Source organism: Vulpes lagopus, chromosome 2 (assembly GCF_018345385.1).
Source record: "Vulpes lagopus strain Blue_001 chromosome 2, ASM1834538v1, whole genome shotgun sequence".
NCBI lineage: Eukaryota > Metazoa > Chordata > Mammalia > Carnivora > Canidae > Vulpes > Vulpes lagopus.
The window spans coordinates 148,520,048-148,539,562 of record NC_054825.1 but is presented as its reverse complement, the minus strand read 5'-3'; the positions used below and the strand labels follow the sequence as shown (position 1 = coordinate 148,539,562).

The window sequence follows — 19,515 nt, the reverse complement described above, 5'->3', positions numbered from 1 at the left end:
TAGTATTTTCTTCTATACCCCAGTGTATCATCCTTCATCCTCCCTGGGGCATGTTCAGTCAAACCCCACTGAAGAACACTGGTCTGAGGTCCATGCCACTGAAGTTCTTGCTCTTTCCTTCACCTATCACTAACCCCTCGGTGACTTGGGCCAGTTTCTCCCCAAGCTTCCTGCCACTTCTGCTTCTCTATCTCTTTCTTGATGGTCAACACTAAGCCTCTCCTTCTACTATAGCTTTTGTGTTCTACCAAGATGAAATTATCAAGAATTACCACAGTCTCTAGAAAAACACGTCCTGCATTTGTTGTTCTCAAGTTTCCAATCTCTGCTTGATTACAAAAGAAATATTGGTATATATGAAGCAATGATTTCACACTCAATCCTTGAACTAAAGTATGTCCCCACTTATGTCACTTGCTCCATCTCTGTAGACTTTAAATGACTAAGTCTGGCAAAGAACTAGTTTTTTTTTTTTAAATACACATTTCCACATAACTGGTTCAAAAGAATTAATAGTTACTAAGGATCCTGTATGGACAGTCTTGAAAGATTGTCCATTATTGATTGCTTTATAAATGTTGCACATTGAGTTTGCAGTTGGCCTCCTGGGTATCATGACACGAGAATGACACTGCTCCTGGGATAGAAGAGTGCATGATTTTTCTGCAGTCTTAGGGAAGGGCACATTCTCTCTTGGTTAGGTGAATCACGATCAAATTAGCCAGCCTAACCATCCTCCCCATGCATGCCCCCCCTCACCCCCAGCACAGAAAAGCTTTGAGAACAAAGCTCAGCTTTCACTCACCAAGCTGAGCCATGACATAACATGACATGACAAGAAGCTCTTTTTGCTGTCCCTTAGGGAAGATAGGCCTCTGCTGATGGGTAAAGAAGAGGAGTGGGTTGAGAAAAGTCAGTATAAAGTGACAGTGTTGTCTTATCTAGCGTTCTGAGAAGGAACCTGCTATGACCACAGCAGGTTCCTGTGGCCCACTGGGGGCCAAGCAGTTCTCCCTTATGCCCTGCACACCTCCACGAATGCACATATTTGCACAGACCTCAGGGGTCCTCTATTTCTGCTTTAAGTCCTATGGTAATTACTTCAAATACTGTCAGGAGGGTATCTTTCCTTTGGGAAAAATATGCAAGTGTGTCCCCCACCCCCACCCCTGATTTCTCAGCCTTTCTCAGCCTCCAGCAGAGGCTGCCTCTCCTAAGGAGCTCGTGGTCTCCATGTCTCACTCTCCCAGCATCTACCTTAAAAGATCACAAAGGCAGTGAGCCGCTGGATGTGAGTATCACGGAAGAAACATTTTGCAAAAAGTAGTTCAGAGTCAATTATATGAGTTGAAACAGAATCAAAGGACATTGCTGATTTTTTTTTTATTTTTATGTATGCCCATCTTTCCCTCTTACTTTGACCCCAATAAAATCCACAACTGGAGCTATGGGTTTCCCAGGATCTGACATTATACTTAAGGCCTTCCAAGGTCACTATTGGTAATGACAGGGTGGGAAGTAATTTCTGGAATTTGAAACAGAAGCCAAACAATCAAGGAAATGGAAATTAAAATAATCAGTAATATGTTAACCCCAAACTTGTAAAATATTAAGGATCAGAAGATGTATAATGAAATTAACGCTTTTATACGTGGTGGGTGAGGAAGTAATTCAGTCCATTTCCTGGAAGATGTTTTAGCCGTAGGTGTTGGCAACCGTAAGTGTCTGTGTACTATAGCCTGATGAGTCTAACACGAAGAACTTATTCTTTTTTTTTTTTTCAAAGAACTTATTCTAAGGAAATAATTACTGATAAGACATAAAAATGTATTACAAGAAGGTCCTTTGCAGCAGAATTTCTATTGTAAAATTAGATTTTTTTTTGCTGTAAGTAATAATATATTGGGACATGTTTATGTTTATAAAAATATAAATAAGTGACAGTGGGGAATTATTAAATACATTGTGCTATATCCATATAATGCTACTGAAACATGTACTGTCAAGAAGTATAGGATAGGGGTGCCTGGGTGGCTCAGTCAGTTAAGAGTGAGGTCATAATCTCAGGGTCCTAGGATGGACCCCACATCAGGCTCTCTGTTCAGGGAGGAGTCTGCTTCTCCCTTTCGCACTGCCCCTCCCACCATTCATGCTCTCTCTCCCAAATACATTTTTAAAAAAATAATTCTAGGATAAATGCTCACATTAAACCGGATTAGGAGATATGAAAGAATATTTTAGATAATTTTATTAAAAATTGACATTTATAAAAATGATAGGAGGAAAAATACCTGGTAGGAAAATACTCTATAGTGTTAGCTAGAAGATTCTTTGTCCAGTGATGTTATGGATTATTTTATTTAATTTCTGTTTTTCTTTATTTTTCAGTTCTACAGTGAATATGTAAGACTTTATAATCTGAAGAAATAACATTTATTGTTGAATACATGTGACTAATAAAAATCCCATAAACATAGTCCCTTCAAATTAGTCATCAAAGGTAACATCCTATTAGCTGTTCTTAGCCAGTTCTCACTGGAATTACATGAGTCTTCATCTGAGGCCTCTTAAAATCAATCACATTTGTTAACTGTTTGATGTCAGTTTGAGATTTTATCTTATCCAGTCTTTACACAACTATTGCTTTGGTAGCTCAATGGGTAACCCATAAAGTGCATCTATTAGTTGAAGCCATTTCTGTCATTGCTGTTGGTAAAACCAGAAATATCATTATTTTGTAATTTTTTAGATCAAGAGATTTTAACTCTCAGACTCTTCTAACAAATATATTAGTAGCATCTAGATAAACACACACAGACATATGCAAGATGCCAACCATGCACTCTCAAAACCCTCATGAAGTAGGTAGGTATGTGTAGAGGGTGCCCTCAGTGTTTATGAAAAGGTAACCTGCCTTGTCAAATGATGGGTTTTTTTATTTTTGTTTCTTTTCTTTCTCCTCCTTCTTCTTCTCCTCCTCCTCCTCCTTCTTTCTTTCTCTTCTTTTTTTCTCTCTCTTTCTTTCTTTTTTTCTTTCTTTCTTCTTTCTTTTCTTTTCTCTTTTCTTTTCTTTTTTTTTCTTTTCTTTTCTTTCGTGTTTTCTGCCATACAGACAGAGCTATGACATTCAGATTGTGGCGCTGGTAAACCAGACGGGCTTCAGATCTGGGAACATCCTCGATTTAAAGAATCCTTTCTTTAGGTAAGAAGTGCTTTCATCCATTTCACACCTATGTATATAAAATCTCAACTGACCATATGACCACGTAAAGAGGTTCAGAATAATTCCATCATTCCTATAAGGAAAAAAAAAAGCATCTACTCTTCCTCTCCCAGGAGACTTGGATCTTGAGACAGAGTTGACTGTTTTCTGTTCCATTAATTGGAATTCAGTATGTAATAATCTGATCCTGAACCAACCAACACTGGAGAGTCCTACAAAGTGAACTCTCGTTCCAAATGAGCTATAATGACTATGTGATCTCGGGCAAAGTCACTTTCTTCTGACACTTGGTTTTCTCATCTACAAAATGTGAAGTTGAAATCTGGACTCCTCTGACATTCTCTCACTAACAGATGATTTTACATCGCAGTTATTCCAATATATCTAAAACGTGAAGTCCATTGAAAGTATGTTTTTGAGACATTTTTTGAAATCATGTAAGTCAGGACATACCTCTCCTTAGAAGTCATGCAGATTTTGTCTGATACAAAGAACTTGCCACAGTGAGAGGGACATGACAGATGTTTCTGGAAAAACTCTCCATCTTTATACCTAGTCAATATGGGCCTGCTAAAAATCCACACGGGAAGTCAACCCCACAATTAAAGCCACTGGACACTCATTCTTGACTTCCTTATTTAAAAAAAGGATCTTCTCTCATATTATAATGTCTCTCAAAGCTTTATTCAAAGCATCATGTCTCTATAGTACTGAAAAGCATAAAGAGAAGAAAAAACACAGGAAACCAAACCAGGAGTTCTTTGGCAGAGATGAGAAAATACAATTGTCACCTTGAAGCATAGGAGGAAAAACACAGACAAGGCTGCCATTGTTTATGTTGTATGCAAGCTGTTACACATAGTAATTGTCACACATTTAAGACCTATTGCCATTTAGGGATATGGATGCCATCTTTAATTCTGAAGGAAGAGGGGAGTTCCCCCATCCATCCCCCTATGCAATCCTGTCATGTAAAGTCAAGGGCACAGATTGTGGCCTCAACATGCTGATTGACTCTTCAGTAGGACAATTCAACCTGCTTAGGCCTCAGTCTTCTCATCTGTGAAATGGGATGAGCAACACAATAATGTCCATACCAGGTCCAAGTACTTAACAGTTGTCATAATTGGTGTTTAATAGCTAGTTTCCTGTCTTTCTCCCTTTTCTTACTGATCTCTGTATTCCTACTCTCTCAGTGAGTAAATAGACAATGTTCATTCCAGACAGAATCATTTGGATTTGGGAATAAAAATGAATTTTTGTAGGATTTCAAAAACCTACCTTTTCAGTGCAAGAACCATGTAAACTAGTAACTCTTGAGTCTTGCTGCTACACAATGGTTATGGTCAAAGTGAGGGCAAGTCCAGGTCGAGTGACACTCAAGGTGGCCATAGCACTGTCAAAACGGACAGACTCTTGAGTGGGGGTGTGAGGGCAGTGGATGCCTTTCCTTTTCCCTTCTCTCACTCAGCACCAAGACTGACTGACATATTGAATTCATTCAGTAGATAAGGGTGCTTAAAAATATGACTCCCCTGGGAATTCCAGATCTTGATTTTTTTTTCACCAACCCTTTCCTAATGTATAGGCCTCAGTGTCCTCACTGAAGTGTGTGCTAAATGACCCAAGTCTTTGAAGAGCACCTAGCATGTGGTAGATGCTCAGTTAAGTGTTCAGCTGTAACACCCTTCTTTTGTCCACCCCCCCCCCCATCAACTCCAATCTCCTAATAAGCATTAAGAAGCAGCACAGGTGTGTGAGTGTGTGTGTGTGTGTGTGTGTGTGTGTGTGTGTGTGTTGGGGAGAACTAAAATAAGTGATATCATCCAGAGGAATTATTGGTAATTTACTACCAAGCTAAATAACTTTCTGTCTGCCTGCTTTTTATTCTACCTATTTTTAGAGCACAATAGACTTACACAGAAAAACAAAAGCTTCATTTTCAGCTTTTGGCTGATCACTGATACCACCTAAAAACATCTAATGTGGTGTGCTAAAAACATCTCAAGATCAACAAGTTAATTACTCAAAACATGAATATCTACCATTAAATGTAATGCACAGGTTTCTGTTTTTCCTTATGCAGGGTGGAGAGACCTTCATTTTGATTATTCATTCTTTTAAGATAATTTGAAAATAAAAGCAGGGCTAGCAGATGTTGCTAAAAATGAGCAAAGGGACAAAATGACTTCATCGGCAAGGGAAAGCTTTCTGGTAACCCAGAAGAATCCCCAAGGACTGTGAGGCCAGTCCATCATACGGGTCCCACAGAGTGTGTGCCTGGATCTGGCTGGGTTGTAGAAATGCAGCAGCGACCAGGGCAGACCGTCATGAAGCTCAAATTGTTGTGGGAGGGGAGTGGGTCTTAAGTAGCTAACTGCATGCTTAGTTCTGTCATCATAACTGCAATGAGTGATGTATAGGAAGAGTAGGGGATGCCAAGAGAGCATTGATGAGGAGACCTAGACCAGAGTTAATCCGTAACACCCACCACTGGTACCCCAAACCCAGGAGTAGCTGGAGAACCCTGTGGCACTTGGTGGCAAAGTCCCTTTACAGGGGAAACTGGGCCTCAAGGTTTCCAACGGAAACTTGAGACCTTAAGCAGATATGCCCACTTCAAAGAAGCCTTCCAAGGCCAAGGGTGGCTTAGGGTGTCCCTGTCACATCACTCAGAGCTCTGTGAAGACACCACTTTTAGGGCACTTGGATGACTGTGTCTCAGTCATTGGTTTATTTGTCTGCAACCCCTCATCCCTTGAGCACAAGTTCTTGCCTGCTGCCATTTGTAACAGTGTGACATTTGATGAATGGGTGAATGAATGTGGCCCCAGGGGGCTCCTGAATGGCTCCGGAGAACTGAGTTTGCAATCAAACTGCTATGGCCCAAAGAGCATTTATTCTCCTATGCTGCTGCGAAGAGCGCAGGCTCTATCCCATTCACAGTGTCTCACAAAACAGTTTGATCCTTCTCCCCACCCAGACATTAATTCCTTCAGTTTGCCCAACTTAAATATTGCTTCCCTTCTTGCCTTTTTTTTTTCAATCAATTTCTTATCTAACCATCCCGTGCCAGGAGCTCTTCTCAGTGCTAAGGTATATAACAGGGAATGAGAGTAGTACACACTTTCTGCTCTCGTGATTCTAGAAAGTCTTGTGAATTGATAGGTATCCAGACAGACATCAAAAAAGCAATGAAATAAATAAGATCATTTCAGCTAGTGGTAAGTTTCCTGAAAAACATAAATAGAGTAATATCCACCTGACCTCAACACTCTGGATAAACCTGCAGTAACCAGGGCAGTGAGGTAGTGAAGAAAGGATGCCATGCAGATGGATGGAACGGGAAAGAAGTCAGAAACGGACTAACACATTTACAGTCCATTGATTTTCGACAGAGTTGCAAAGATAATTAAATGGAGACGTGACAGTCTTTCAGAAGTGGTACTGGAATGATTGGATATCTAAACGCAATAAAAATAGTGACCTTCCACCCATAGCTCACACTATCTATAAAAATTAACTCAAAAGGGAGCTGTGGATTGAAACATAAAACCTAAAAATATAAAACTTTGAGAATAAAATGTAGAAGAAAATCTTTGTGATCTTTGGGTTAGACAAAAATTTCCTAGATATGACGTAATTCCTAAAAAGAGAAAAATGATAAATTGCCATTTATCAAAATTAAAAACTTATCTTTGAAGGACCTATGATGGGAATGAAGAGATGAGTTACAAACTGGGTGAACATATTAGGAAATCACATTTCTGAAAAAAAAATAGCATCCAGAATATAAAAAGAATATATGATATAATACTTTCAAAAAATCCCAATAATAAGAAAATGATTTTGTTAAGGGCAAAATATTTGAACAGACCTTCCACCAACGAAGATATAATAGCAGTTAAGCACACAAAAAAGTGTTCAGCCTCATTAGTCAACAGGGAAATAAAAATTAAAACCTTAATGACATACTGGTACACATCTATGAGAATGGCTTAAAACAAAAATTCGTACAATACCAAGTGCTGGTGAGGATGTGAGGCTATCAGAGTTCTCATTCATTGTTGGGAGGAATACAAAATGGTACAGACACTTTTGAACATAACTCATTTCTTACGTTGTTAAAATGGCACTTGCCAGACGACCCAGCAATCTCACTCCTGGGCATTTACACAAGTAAAATGAAACTATATTTGAATGTTTAAGGGAGTTTTACTTATAATCACCCAAACTGGAAACAGAATGTCTTCCAAATGGAGAATGAATAAACAAACTATGATCCATCCATACAATGACAGGATTTTCAGTAATAAAAAGGAAAGAAATACTGATACATATGATAATACAGATGAGACTCAAATAAATTAAGCTAAAGAAAGTGAAAGAAACCAGGCTCAAAAGTCTACATAATGTATAATTCCACTTATATAATATTCTGGAAAAGGCAACACTGCAGATACAAAGAATAGCTCTGAGTTGGACTTGAGAAAGGGTTAGCTATGTAGAGATGTGGCAACACTTTAAGGCAATGGAACTTTCTGTATCTTGAATTGTAGTGGTGGCAAGACATGTCTGTATGCATTTGTCAAAACTGCAGAACTACAATAAAAGGGGTGAATTTTACTGTATGTAAATTTTTTTCTCAATTACATGAAAAATTACAAAAAAAAACCAAAACCACCAAACCCAAACTGCATAAAGAGATAGCAGAAAACAGAGGGTCAAAAAGTACTAGAGAATGGCAAGACCAGGGATTGGATGTGGGTGTTGTTTACATTGAGTAGTCTGGGAGGCTTCTCCAAAGAGGTGGCAACTGAGTGGCAACTTAAATGTCAGGAAACAACTGTCATGGGCAGATGTGCAAGCAGAGCCTTCTACAAAAGCCCAGTGAGGGCCAACGGCTGAGGTAAAACAAGCCTCCCAGATAGCAAGAAGAGTGAGAAGTCGGTGCTTAGTCTTTGCTGTAAACCTATTTTAAAAAATAGAAAAAGAAAGAAAAGAAAAGAAAAAGTAAAGAAAGAAAAAGTTCTTTCAGTGAACAAAAATCTGGATCATCATCTGAGATCTGAATTTAGGCTATGCATAATCAAACTTACTAAATATAGTGGGTAAATATAGATCCAAGGCTGCCCATAAAAACTCCAGGAAGGGCATGGGAGTGGGAAGGGGAACAGGGGAGGGGACGGGGAGGGAGGGGGAAGGCGGAAAGCACAAAACTAGCCTGCCCATGGCTTTGGATCGACGTGGGACTTACTTCCTCAGTATCATAGAAATCACCTTCTCTGTTTTAGGTTTGCTTAGAAGATAGCCCCAAGCCAATCAATAAGTAAAATGAAGGCCCGAGAAGTCCCTCAACGTCCAAGTTCATATTTCATGTTCGAAACATGCACTCTAATTTTTATGAGGATGATTAGGTTGATTTAAACTCTTTTTTTTTTTTTCCTAACTTGAAATACGCATCCTAAGTTTATTGGCAAGTCTATTTCTTGGTGCTGCTTAGACTGGCTCTTCACAGCTTCCTGCATGTGGCTCAAGAACAAGTTCTTCTCAATTTGTGGTTTCTCTTTATTATGATTTTAGTAAACCCAACAGTGTTGCTTTCGAAGTATTTACAAAGGAAACTTAACAAAACCCTACCTCACGTTTATATGTATGCATATGTATGACACAACACAAGGGCATGCTAGGAGTGAGCTTCTATTTACAATTGTAAGCTGTTTTCACAGGCATTTTCACCAATCAACACTAGTTTCTAGCTGAGCGATGTGTTAAAGAATTTTTGCCTTATTCATGTAATGGAACAATATGATGTCAGGAACGTTCTTCATTGGCAATATTTGATGACTCTTTATGTAGTTAAGGAAATAAAGCTGGAACCTTTGTCAGTTCTTTTAGGTTGACAATAAAAATGTACAGTGCGAGATACCAACGAGGCCTCTCTTTTACTTTAAGGCGTTTGTTATATGTCACATGTCAATGGTGATGAAAGATGATCTTTGCAAAGAGCAGGTTTCCCCTGGCCCAGATGACTCATAAAAATAGATGTCACATCAGCAGGACAAGTTAATGAAGCCCACGGCCACTGGCTGATGGCAGAAGGGGGTTGGGGGGAGAAACTATAGTAAACCACAAGGATGTATCCTCACCCACAGCTGGGACCTTTCCCCTCTGCGGCTTTGGCTCACTCTGGCCACTCCGTTTGAAACAGCCTTGCCCTTCTGTCCAGCCCAGCATCCTTCCTACATCACTACGGGGCATCCCTTCCAGTGGACCCTCACCCGCACGCCTTCTGCCGTCCTCCAGGCTCACTCAAAGATGCTTTCCCACCTTTGACACATCTCCTGTCCCTCCCTTAGTCTAACCCCTTCTTGCAGCTCTATATTACCTTGTACCCGAAACACGCACACACATCCTCCTCTTCTATTAACAAAGATCTTTGTGGGTTGGAGGAAGTCCGATTCACTTTAATGTCTAACAATGCCTAAGGGTACACCTCATGCATCAAAGGTGCTGAATAAATGTATATTGCTTAAACACATAACTTGATCCCGAAGGTAAGAGTCTTTGTAATTATGAAATCAGGCTTTAGACAACCTTCTGAGCGCCTTTCAAGCAAAATAGGCAGGAACTGGGAAACCCTGCATTGCAGAAGCATGATATTGCTGCCTCTAGAAGCTCCACCCACACCCAGGGCAGATATTCCTAACCAATGCCAAAGCTCTTCCCCACCCTACCAGACAGGCCCTCACTATCCTTCTCAACCCAAACTCTAGGAAGACGTTATCAGTCTCTGGGAGTGAACACAAGAGATAAAAACTGTGACTTTTAAGGGTGCCAAAAAATTGATAGTATTTCCAAATCTTTGAATGATCCCAAAGATATGTAATATTTATGAATTTGTAATTTTGCTGAAGCACAAATTTGATATGGGTATATGTTACACACACACACACACACACACACACACACATATATATATATATATACACACACATATATATATAAACTGTGGGTGTGGGTGTCTTTTTTTAACCATTTAGAGAACACATCTCCATGTAATCAATAACTCTCCTGATTTATTCCTTACAAATGTTTTTCATCCTCTTCACCTTATTTCTGGAAATGTAAGTACATTCTTAGTGTTGCTTTTTTAAGAAATGATGTAATGTAGGGTAGACTCTATTTTAGTGGAAAAATTTAGTAAGCTTACTACTTATTCCTGTCCTTCAATCTATAGAATTATTTTTTTTAATATTTTTTTAAATTTTATTTTATTTATTTATGATAGGCACACAGTGAGAGAGAGAGAGAGGCAGAGACATAGGCAGAGGGAGAAGCAGGCTCCATGCACCAGGAGCCTGACGTGGGATTCGATCCCGAGTCTCCAGGATCGCGCCCTGGGCCAAAGGCAGGTGCCAAACCGCTGCGCCACCCAGGGATCCCTCAATCTATAGAATTATTAAGGGGATTGTTTAATTATCAATTTATTGTGTTTTGTGGGGAAATTACACTGCCATAGTGTCTGCAAATTTGAAAGTGACCTCAAGGCATGTCTGCTGTGAATATCAAGTGTAGAACATGGATTTCGGGAAATCTTGGAAACCTTGGTCTTTCAGGAAGCCATCCCATCATAATTAAGATAAGGCCGGACGCGGAGTTACAACGGTTGGAAGGAACTGGTGTCAGGAGCTGCTCTGAGATAACCCCCAGCCTGCACAACTGCAGGATCTGTCATCACCTGAGGAGGCCCAGGACAGATCCCAGGAAGCCACCCTTGATGCCAGTAACAGGACACCTTGAATGAAAATGCCCTGTACAATAAATGTCACATCTCATAACAAGAAGTCCAAAGGTAGAACGGATCCCAGGATTGGTGACAGTACCTTAGTGACTTTATCAAGGACTGAGGCTCTTGTTCTCTTTTCCTCCACCTTCCTCCATCCTGGGCCAGCCTCCCTTATGGGCACAAAGCCACAGTGGAAGTTACAGGAGTCACACCCAGACACAAAGACTATCATCTCTGGCATCTTGTCTCAAAATAATGATGACAGTTTACACTTACATAATACTATGTACCACCAGATACTTTCTATGGGCTTTGCAAATATTAACTAATCTTTATCCTCACCACAACCCTATTAGCTCTGTATTATTAGCTACATACTCTTACTAACCCCATTTAACAGATGAAGAAATGGAGGCAGAAAGGTTAAGTAACTCTCCTGACAACATGGAGCTTGTGGATGGTAGAGCAGGATTATCAACCAGGCAGCCCAAAGTCTGTGCCCTTAACCTTTACTATGAAAGTCTTCCCAAAAGCAACCCTTTAGGCTTGACTGGCCAGAAGTGAGTCACATGGCCATCTCCAAACCAGTCACCAACAGGAGACATTGCCACAGAGATCAGCCAATAGAGATTTATCCCTGAGCTAGAGATAGACTCATCTTTCCAAAGGGAAAGTAGAATTCTATTCCCAAAAAAGGGAGTTGGACATAAAACAAGCAACTGGCATCTCTTGCTATGACGTACTGCCCAACAACACTCCAGCTTGACAAATTCCATTTCCCCTGCTTTGATAAGGAAAGGGGCATGTTACACCATTGTTGTTACCTAGGCATGTATCTCTACCTCCCCTCTTGCTTGCAAGCACTCCCAAACTAGGAACAAATCTCACAAATCTGCCTATTCCCCACAAGGTTTGGTCCAGGGCCTTGCACATAGAAAGTGTTCCAGAAATGTTTGCTCATTGTAATTGAATTTTCTTTCTCAAGTCTACTTAATTGAAGAGGTCAACAGTTGGCCATGCTCAAGGCAGGCAGATAATGCATTTTCACATTGATCTAACAATCAAATGAATTCTGAGAAGCTTCCCTTGCCATGCAAAATAGCATAAAATCACACATTAACATAGGTCAATGCAAAAGCCCGAATTTATTAAATTGTTAGTGTCTTGCACTCAGCACCCTTGGAGGTAACATTAATGTCATATTTTTATTATGACTTGACATTTCCTCTATACTTGAAGAAACCCATCAGAGATTCAGAAGAGAGCAGACTGCATAATCTGTACCACCCTGTGCAAAAGAAGATGCGGACACTGGTCTGGGTATATCAGTGAAGCTCTCCTTTCCTGGGCCTACTACTCTAACTTTCAGTGGATAGGTGACCCCCAAGAGATCGCAACTTCCCAGGATTGGGAGTGGGTGAGAAGGCGACCATGGATTTGCCCACTGAATTTACTGTGATCACATCGGCCCAAAGCAGGGACTTGCATTGTCCTGCCCCACCCCAAGAAGCAGCAGGATGGGTGCCTGACCTTGACCATACTTGTGCACATGCAAGGTGGAGTGTAACAATAGATCCTGGGCCACACCCACATGGGGGTGATTCTGTGGTAATCAGAGGCAGGAGCAGGGACTGGCCTGGAGTTTCGTGGGTGAATGAGAACTCCTCCCAGAGGGACAACAGAGAAGCAGGTGGGGGCGCCTCCCCATCATATTTCACTTACAAAACACAAATTCAAAGATAAAAGTATTATGGGCAGCCCCGGTGGCTCAGCGGTTTAGCGCTGCCTTCAGGCCAGGGCATGATCCTGGAGACCTAGGATCAAGTCCCATGTCGGGCTCCCTGCATGGAGCCTGTTTCTCCCTTTGCCTGTGTCTCTGCCTCTCTCTCTGTGTGTGTCTCTCATGAATGAATGAATAAATAAAATTTATTTTAAAAAAAGATAAAAGTATTATGTATTTCAAGATGATGACCACAGGGCATTAAACCCCAAACACTTCTGAGCATAGGACCCGGTGAGATTGCACTTATCACACACCCTGGCCATAGAGTTGTGCTTATATATAGTACCTTGTTGCAACTGAATATCCATCCATGGGGGAAGATAGACACCATTTTAAGGCATGCTCTTTTGCAAAGGCTTGTTGAATGAATGAGCTTATCTAACAGCATGGGAGAAGAAATCAGGCAGTGAGGAGGGTAATTGCTCCCCGTACAAGTGTTCATCCCATATTCCATTCAGCAGCTCCTTTCCTAAATGTATGCCATGATGGCTTTGGACTCTATCCTACAAACAATGAGGAGCCTATTCTTCATGTTTTTAAGTGGAGGAGCAGCATAATCGATGGATCTCTTTGGTGGCAGTATATGGAGGAAGAATTCTTGGAAGAAGAAACTCTGAGGAGGCAAATCAACTCAACTCTAGATTGACTATGACTGAAATTATCATCGTAGCACAGGGGCTAACGGTGTGGGCTCTTTAGTTAGAGGTACCTGGGCTGAAATCCTGCTTGTCACTTCTTAGATAGACTTGGGCCAGTCACATGCCTTCTCTAGCTTCACCTTCCTTATCTGTTGAAGTAACAGCGAGAGGGTTCTTTGTGAGGGCTGAAAGAAATGATTGAATATGACACACATAATACAGCGCCTGCGTCATTACAGGTAGCTAGTATTGTATTATCATAGGAAATGGATTCCTATTGGTTTTTCTTAGTCTCACATTTACATACTATCTAAAGCTGCTGCGCTTTAGGTTATAAGAAGGAAAACCCCACCCCCATCTTCAGGACTTTCTCCCCTTAGCAACCCATACTTCCTTGGAGCAGAAGGGGGTGGCTGTTCCTTCTCCTGCTTCATAATCTTATCTTCCACCTTTAGGCAGCAATCTCCAGACCAAGCTCTCCAATATGGATAGCATCCTGTCTACTGTACAGGAGGGACTCTTGGCTGGGTCCCTCATATATGAAAGGAATTTAGAAAAATCCTCTCTGTGTTCAAAGCATCCTTTTAAACATACGGTCTTGCTAAAGAAAATACCTCGTTCATGTGCTCATCCCTTCACTTATTCACCCTCTCCTGCCCCAAGTCATTAAAGATGAATTAAAGGATGAGACTTAAGACAGAGATAATAATAAATATAAATAACAAATTAGTTTGATATTTCACATATATTGTCTCCATTAAAAATGTAACTCACCATTGTTATAATAATGGAATAAGTAAAATAATATATGGACATCCCACCTATCTAACTTACCAGGATACAAATTATTTGGGGAACACAAGAAAAGCAGTCGTACCTCAGAAGCACCAGAGGCTGATCACACCATTTCCCAGGTATTAAGAAATACCTAGAAATCAGAGTAGAAGACTAGGTTCATCAAAACAAAAAATTCTAGGGCCATATTCTTTCAAACATGGAGGCACTGTGTTCTTTAGAATCAGGCACACTAGGTTTGCTTGTGTGGGGATGTAAATGCCACCATCACTATTTCAGGTTTTCTTCTTCCAGGCACATAAGAGGACCATATTTCCTAGGCCCCTTGAAGTTAGGCATGGCCATGTGACTTGGTATGGTCCATTCGGTGTGAGCAGAAATGAGGCAGTCCCCCTCCGGGTGGAAGTATTTAAAAGATGGCATGAGGTTCTCCTCCTCCTTCCTAACTGTGGAAGTCTTGCTGAGGTGACAGCGTCACTGCACAGTAAAGCTGCTTTCAGCCCGATGTCTGAATATCTCAGACATTCATATATGTCTATTCATATAATAGAACTCCCCTGTTAACCTATGTTATACGTGTAGTTTGAGCAAAAAAACAAACCTTTGTTTTAACCACTCAGCTCTGGGAATATGTCTTATAGTGGGATTATTAAGCCTCTCTAATACAGCGTCATTCCAGGCTCTGAGGATACATAAATAAACAAGATGGGCAAAGTTTCCCTTTCACATAATAATGGGAGGGATACATATAGTAAACATATAAACAAACATAAAATTTTGGAATGTGCAGAGTGTGTGAAGAATAGAATACCGGGGGATGGGGGATGGAGGGTCCTGGAGGTTGCTGCTGCGGCAGTAGCCCTCAGAGGAACCTCACCAGAATGCTGGGCTCTGAAATGGGGCAGAGGGAGCCAACCCAAGATTTAAACAAAAGAATTCAGGCAGAGATTTAACAGCAATTTAAGAGTTCGAAGCTGATGTTGGTAGGACTGAAATCTATCCCATCTACTGGTTGCTTTTGAGAAGCAGACTGTATGTGGGCAAGAATAGAAGAAACAGGAATATCCTGGTGCAATAAAACAATGAGGGATGGGGTGTTGGGGTAGGCTGACAGGGATGGGATCCAGGATCACTTTTGGAGATGAGAGAAACAGAACTCACTGGTCGATTGATGGGTGGGGTTGGGAGAGAAAAAGAAGAATCAAGATCAACTCCCAGGTGTTTGATCTGAGCAACTGGTTGCTATTACTAAGATAGAGAAGAGTAGATGGAGAGGGAAAATCAAGAGTTCTGTGAGTTTGGGGGGTTGGAGATGGCCACCTGATGCTGAAGTGGAGTTATCTGACAGACGGTTAGATGTATGCATGTGGACTCAGGAGGAGATGGGGGTTGGACAATGGAGCATACAGGTGGTAATTAAAGCACAGGTCCAGGTGTGGTCCCTTAGAAGGTAGTGTAGAAAGGAGAAGAAAACCAAGAGTAGGAAACTCTAAAATGTAAAATTAGAAGAAAGGGTCATCAAGAAAAGAGAGACTGAGCAGTTGGCCCAGTAAGATTGGAGGGGGGCAGTGACATGGAACATTAGAATACCTTGCTTCAAGGAGGAGGGAGGAACAGTTTGTGTCATATATGGCCGTCAGGTCAAATATGATGGAATCAGAGACTTGGCCATTGGAACAAATAAAATGGATGTTGATTAGAGCCACTGCAGAAAAAAGAGCAAAAATAATTATGACAAAGTGGAGAAAGTAGATCTAGACAGCTCTCCCCAGGAGTTTGAATGTGCAGAACAGCAGAAAAATGGGGTGAGAGCTGGTTCCCTGTACCCAGATCTGCTTTGACCATGTGCATAACCTCACATCCTCCAACTTTGGTCAGACTGGAGCCCCATCTTGGTCTTTACAGACGATGTATGGGCTGAAGTCTTTTCCTGAATCCTAGCCCCACACGTGGGGACATACAGCTGCCTGCCATATGATCCTGTGGACATCTCTGCCTACCAGTATCTCCACTTAAAATAAGACTAAACCACATGCCCTGCAGAGATACAGACAAAAAGAGAAAGGAAAACATTTAATTTTGTCTTCACAAAACCAGGGAAGTGCTGTGCACTTGACAGCAGTCAATGACAATGCTGTGAGGTCCCTGAAAGGTATGATCACCAAGAAGATGAGTGGTGATGGCAAGAAAGTCAAACGCCTTGCATCGGCAGTGATTAAAAGTAGGGTGACAGTCACAAGACTGGGAATTATCAAAATTTAATTTTTGAATTGTCAATACAGTTACATGGTTCAAAACTCACCCTGTAAAAAGGATGTACAGTGAGGTCTCCGTCCGACTCCTGTCCCCCAGCCTTCCCATCCCGTCCACATCTGCAAAGTCAACCAATGTTCTCAGTTTCTCGTCCTTCTTCCACACACACGTGCAGACACACCAGCATCCTTTCCTCTCTCCATCTTCTGGCTCAAATACTATTCCACCCTACGTACTCTTCTGCGTCTACTGAGCCAGAAGTTTGGCAACACAGAAAGAAGTGGATTTTTGCAGCTTCACCTAACAGCTACCGAATTCATGCTAAATATTTTTAGGAAAGTTTTTTTATTAGGTAGTAGGCATGGTAAATGGAGTCTAAATTGAGTTCTCATATGTCTGGGAGCATCTGTTGAATGGGGTGAACCCGTGAAGAAGGGGAAGGTTCCCAGGAGAACAAAAATAGGAAATGTGACATTCGTGCCTAAGCATTCTCCCACAAGTTCCCAGGGACTGTCACGGAACCTAGTCATCACTGATGTGTTTGCTTGCCATAACCCCATCCCTCCCAGCGCTTCTGGGAAGGCTCTGCCCTCCTGCCAGCACACCCACAGGGGTCCTTGGCTGGCTCTCTCTGCAGTCCATCAGCTGCCAAGATCACCACCTGTCCCCTGTCAAAATTGGCCTCGAATTGCAAATGCCTCCATTCTGGCTGACCATCCTCCTAATGCCTCCACCGGGATTTACTGTGTAAATCAGGTCCCCCATTCCCAGTTTGACGTCTCGCTGCCAGCTGTGTGTCTGAGCCCCTCTCCTAGCCAGGGGCATGTGCCTCTTGAATGTGAACCAATTCTGATGCTCGGGAAAAAAAAATAGAACCCAGTTTTTAAAATTATCATTTGATATGCCAAGTGAAATGAAGCTCATTTTCAAATGATTCCCAGCTGTCATAATAGCATCGTGCCTGGATGGCTCAGTCATCACAGAAGCAAGGAGGGCAATTTGATGTCATATTTGACCTGATAACAGGAATTGTGATTGGAACTCAACTTGAGATACTTAGAACAGTTACTTATAATCACATCAATTAACATTTGTGCGCTGCTTTCCTGTTTATAAAGCACTTTTATGTACACTGTCACAATATGTTAGGAGTGATGGTGGCTTTAAGGAGAGAACAAAACTGAATGATTCTACTGCCTGAGCTTAGACACAGGAAGGAAAACAGTTTCTTACAAAAGGAAATAGCAAACACAGGCCACGGTGCTAAGCACAAAAAGAATAAGCACTACCTGTGCCAAACCCAAGAGGCAAGAATGAAAACATTGCCAGTTCCAGAGGGATGCTCCGTGGGAGGAGGGTCAAGCCAGGCTGAGGCCCTGTACCCACGTGCTCGAGACTGAGGGCTGTTCAATGGTCAGAACAGGCTGTTTGTTCCTTCACTTCTCACATTGGCAATCCATAGCTTTGGATTAAAATATCGACACTGAAGGTGAGCCAGAAGAAAACACCTAGTGCATTTAGGCTTCTCTGCCTAGCCTCTCTCATGGCCACATTCTTGGAGACTGTTGCCTGACGCCCATCCCCTGCATTTGGCTGCTTCTTCCCCTCTTTCCTGGAAAAACACTTACCTGCTCCCTGTCCAACCTGCCCCCTCTTCCAGTGGTTTGGGAATAAACATTTTCCTCGCTGTTGATGACTCAGTGATGGGCATAGTTGACGAGAACTGCATTTCCTGGGGAGTTGGTGCTCATAGGTGTATTTAGTCTCAGAGGCTGAAATGCAGTGACGTCCATACACACTGTGGAAGAAATCCGCCTGAATCGTGTCACGGCGATGAATGCCAAGCAAAGTCATGATTCAGCACATCTGGTGATTCTGAAGAAGTATTTGCTTTGTGGTACTTTCCGCAAAGAGTCTTAGGGAACTGGCTCGAACACATCTTTGTGTTTCTGCTCTCCACCCCCACTGCATTTGCTTATCCAATTCCCTTGCATACAGCAGGTAATCAATAGATGTCGCTGAATGATTTTCTTAGTTGGGAGCCTGATGAGGCTCCATGGCTGAACTGACACAGTAGGCTTTGCTTTCACATGAACTCCTCCTATATAAAGCCCTTGTCCTGATGAGCAAATGAGAGCTGACTTGTTGAGAGGATTGATTCTCCCCTCCTTGGGGGTAAGCGTAAGGATATGCGTGAGTGCTAATGGTACGGCCAAAATGTGACAAGCCCAGTTGTGTGCATGCGTGCATAAGGCATTAGTACTTTATTCCAGGTCTACAGAAACTTCCCAGCACGGGACTCTTCTCACCAGAAGCTAGCACCAGGACTTCTTTCACCTCTGACGGTTCTCTCCTCAGGCTCCCCTCCTTCCAGAATTCTCATCTGTCTTATCACAGTTGTACCCAAATGCCTCAGGGAAAAATTGACCTTATTTCTTGGAGAAAACCAGACGGAGGCCATCCAGGGCAGAGTGCAAGGTGGAGGTAAGCTCTTCCAAATGAAGACCAGGGATGGACCAGAGAATGGAACAAGAGCAGGAAAACTGTCAATGAAATCAAGACTGACCTAGCATTCCTGGTATACATTTGAGGAGTTTTTTTTTTCCCCCTGCAAAGTTCCAATAATGCTAAGTCTGTGATTCCTGCAAGACTTATCCTGGCCCAGAGATGAAGAAAGGAGCAGGGATGGGACATAAGAGGCAGGAGAGGAGGATGATTGCAAGGAGAAGTTAAATTAGAGCAAAGAGAGGGGTTCTGTAAGTGGAATCAATGGAAATAGGATTTATCAGTAGCCCTTTTCCCAGGTGAGAATGTGTCTATCTTTCTGTCTCTGTCTATCCATACATCCACCCACTCATCCATCCATCCTGCCTTTTTTTCCCAAAAGAATGTAGTTCCCAAGGATAGTTCCCAAGGATAAATTGTATATGGTGATATCATATAAACTATAATTGAGCAGAATAACCAAGAAATACTAGGATGGGGGTAAAATGCAGCCAAGACTTGGGCTTGACCACACACACTTGCTGGCCTG

General features: G+C 41.8%; 1 protein-coding gene across 1 annotated transcript in view; it reads left to right on the top strand.

Moving 5' to 3' along the window:
- The window catches only part of LOC121480158 (histone-arginine methyltransferase CARM1-like), a 243,266-nt gene extending 234,124 nt beyond the window's left edge, over positions 1–9,142 (top strand). The window contains exons 12-13 of the mRNA XM_041736492.1: positions 3,113–3,202; positions 8,518–9,142. Coding sequence (XP_041592426.1) covers positions 3,113–3,202; positions 8,518–8,527 — 100 coding nt within the window. The 3' untranslated portion in view covers positions 8,528–9,142. The remainder of the gene's footprint in view (positions 1–3,112; positions 3,203–8,517) is intronic.
- Positions 9,143–19,515: the final 10,373 nt, after the last annotated feature.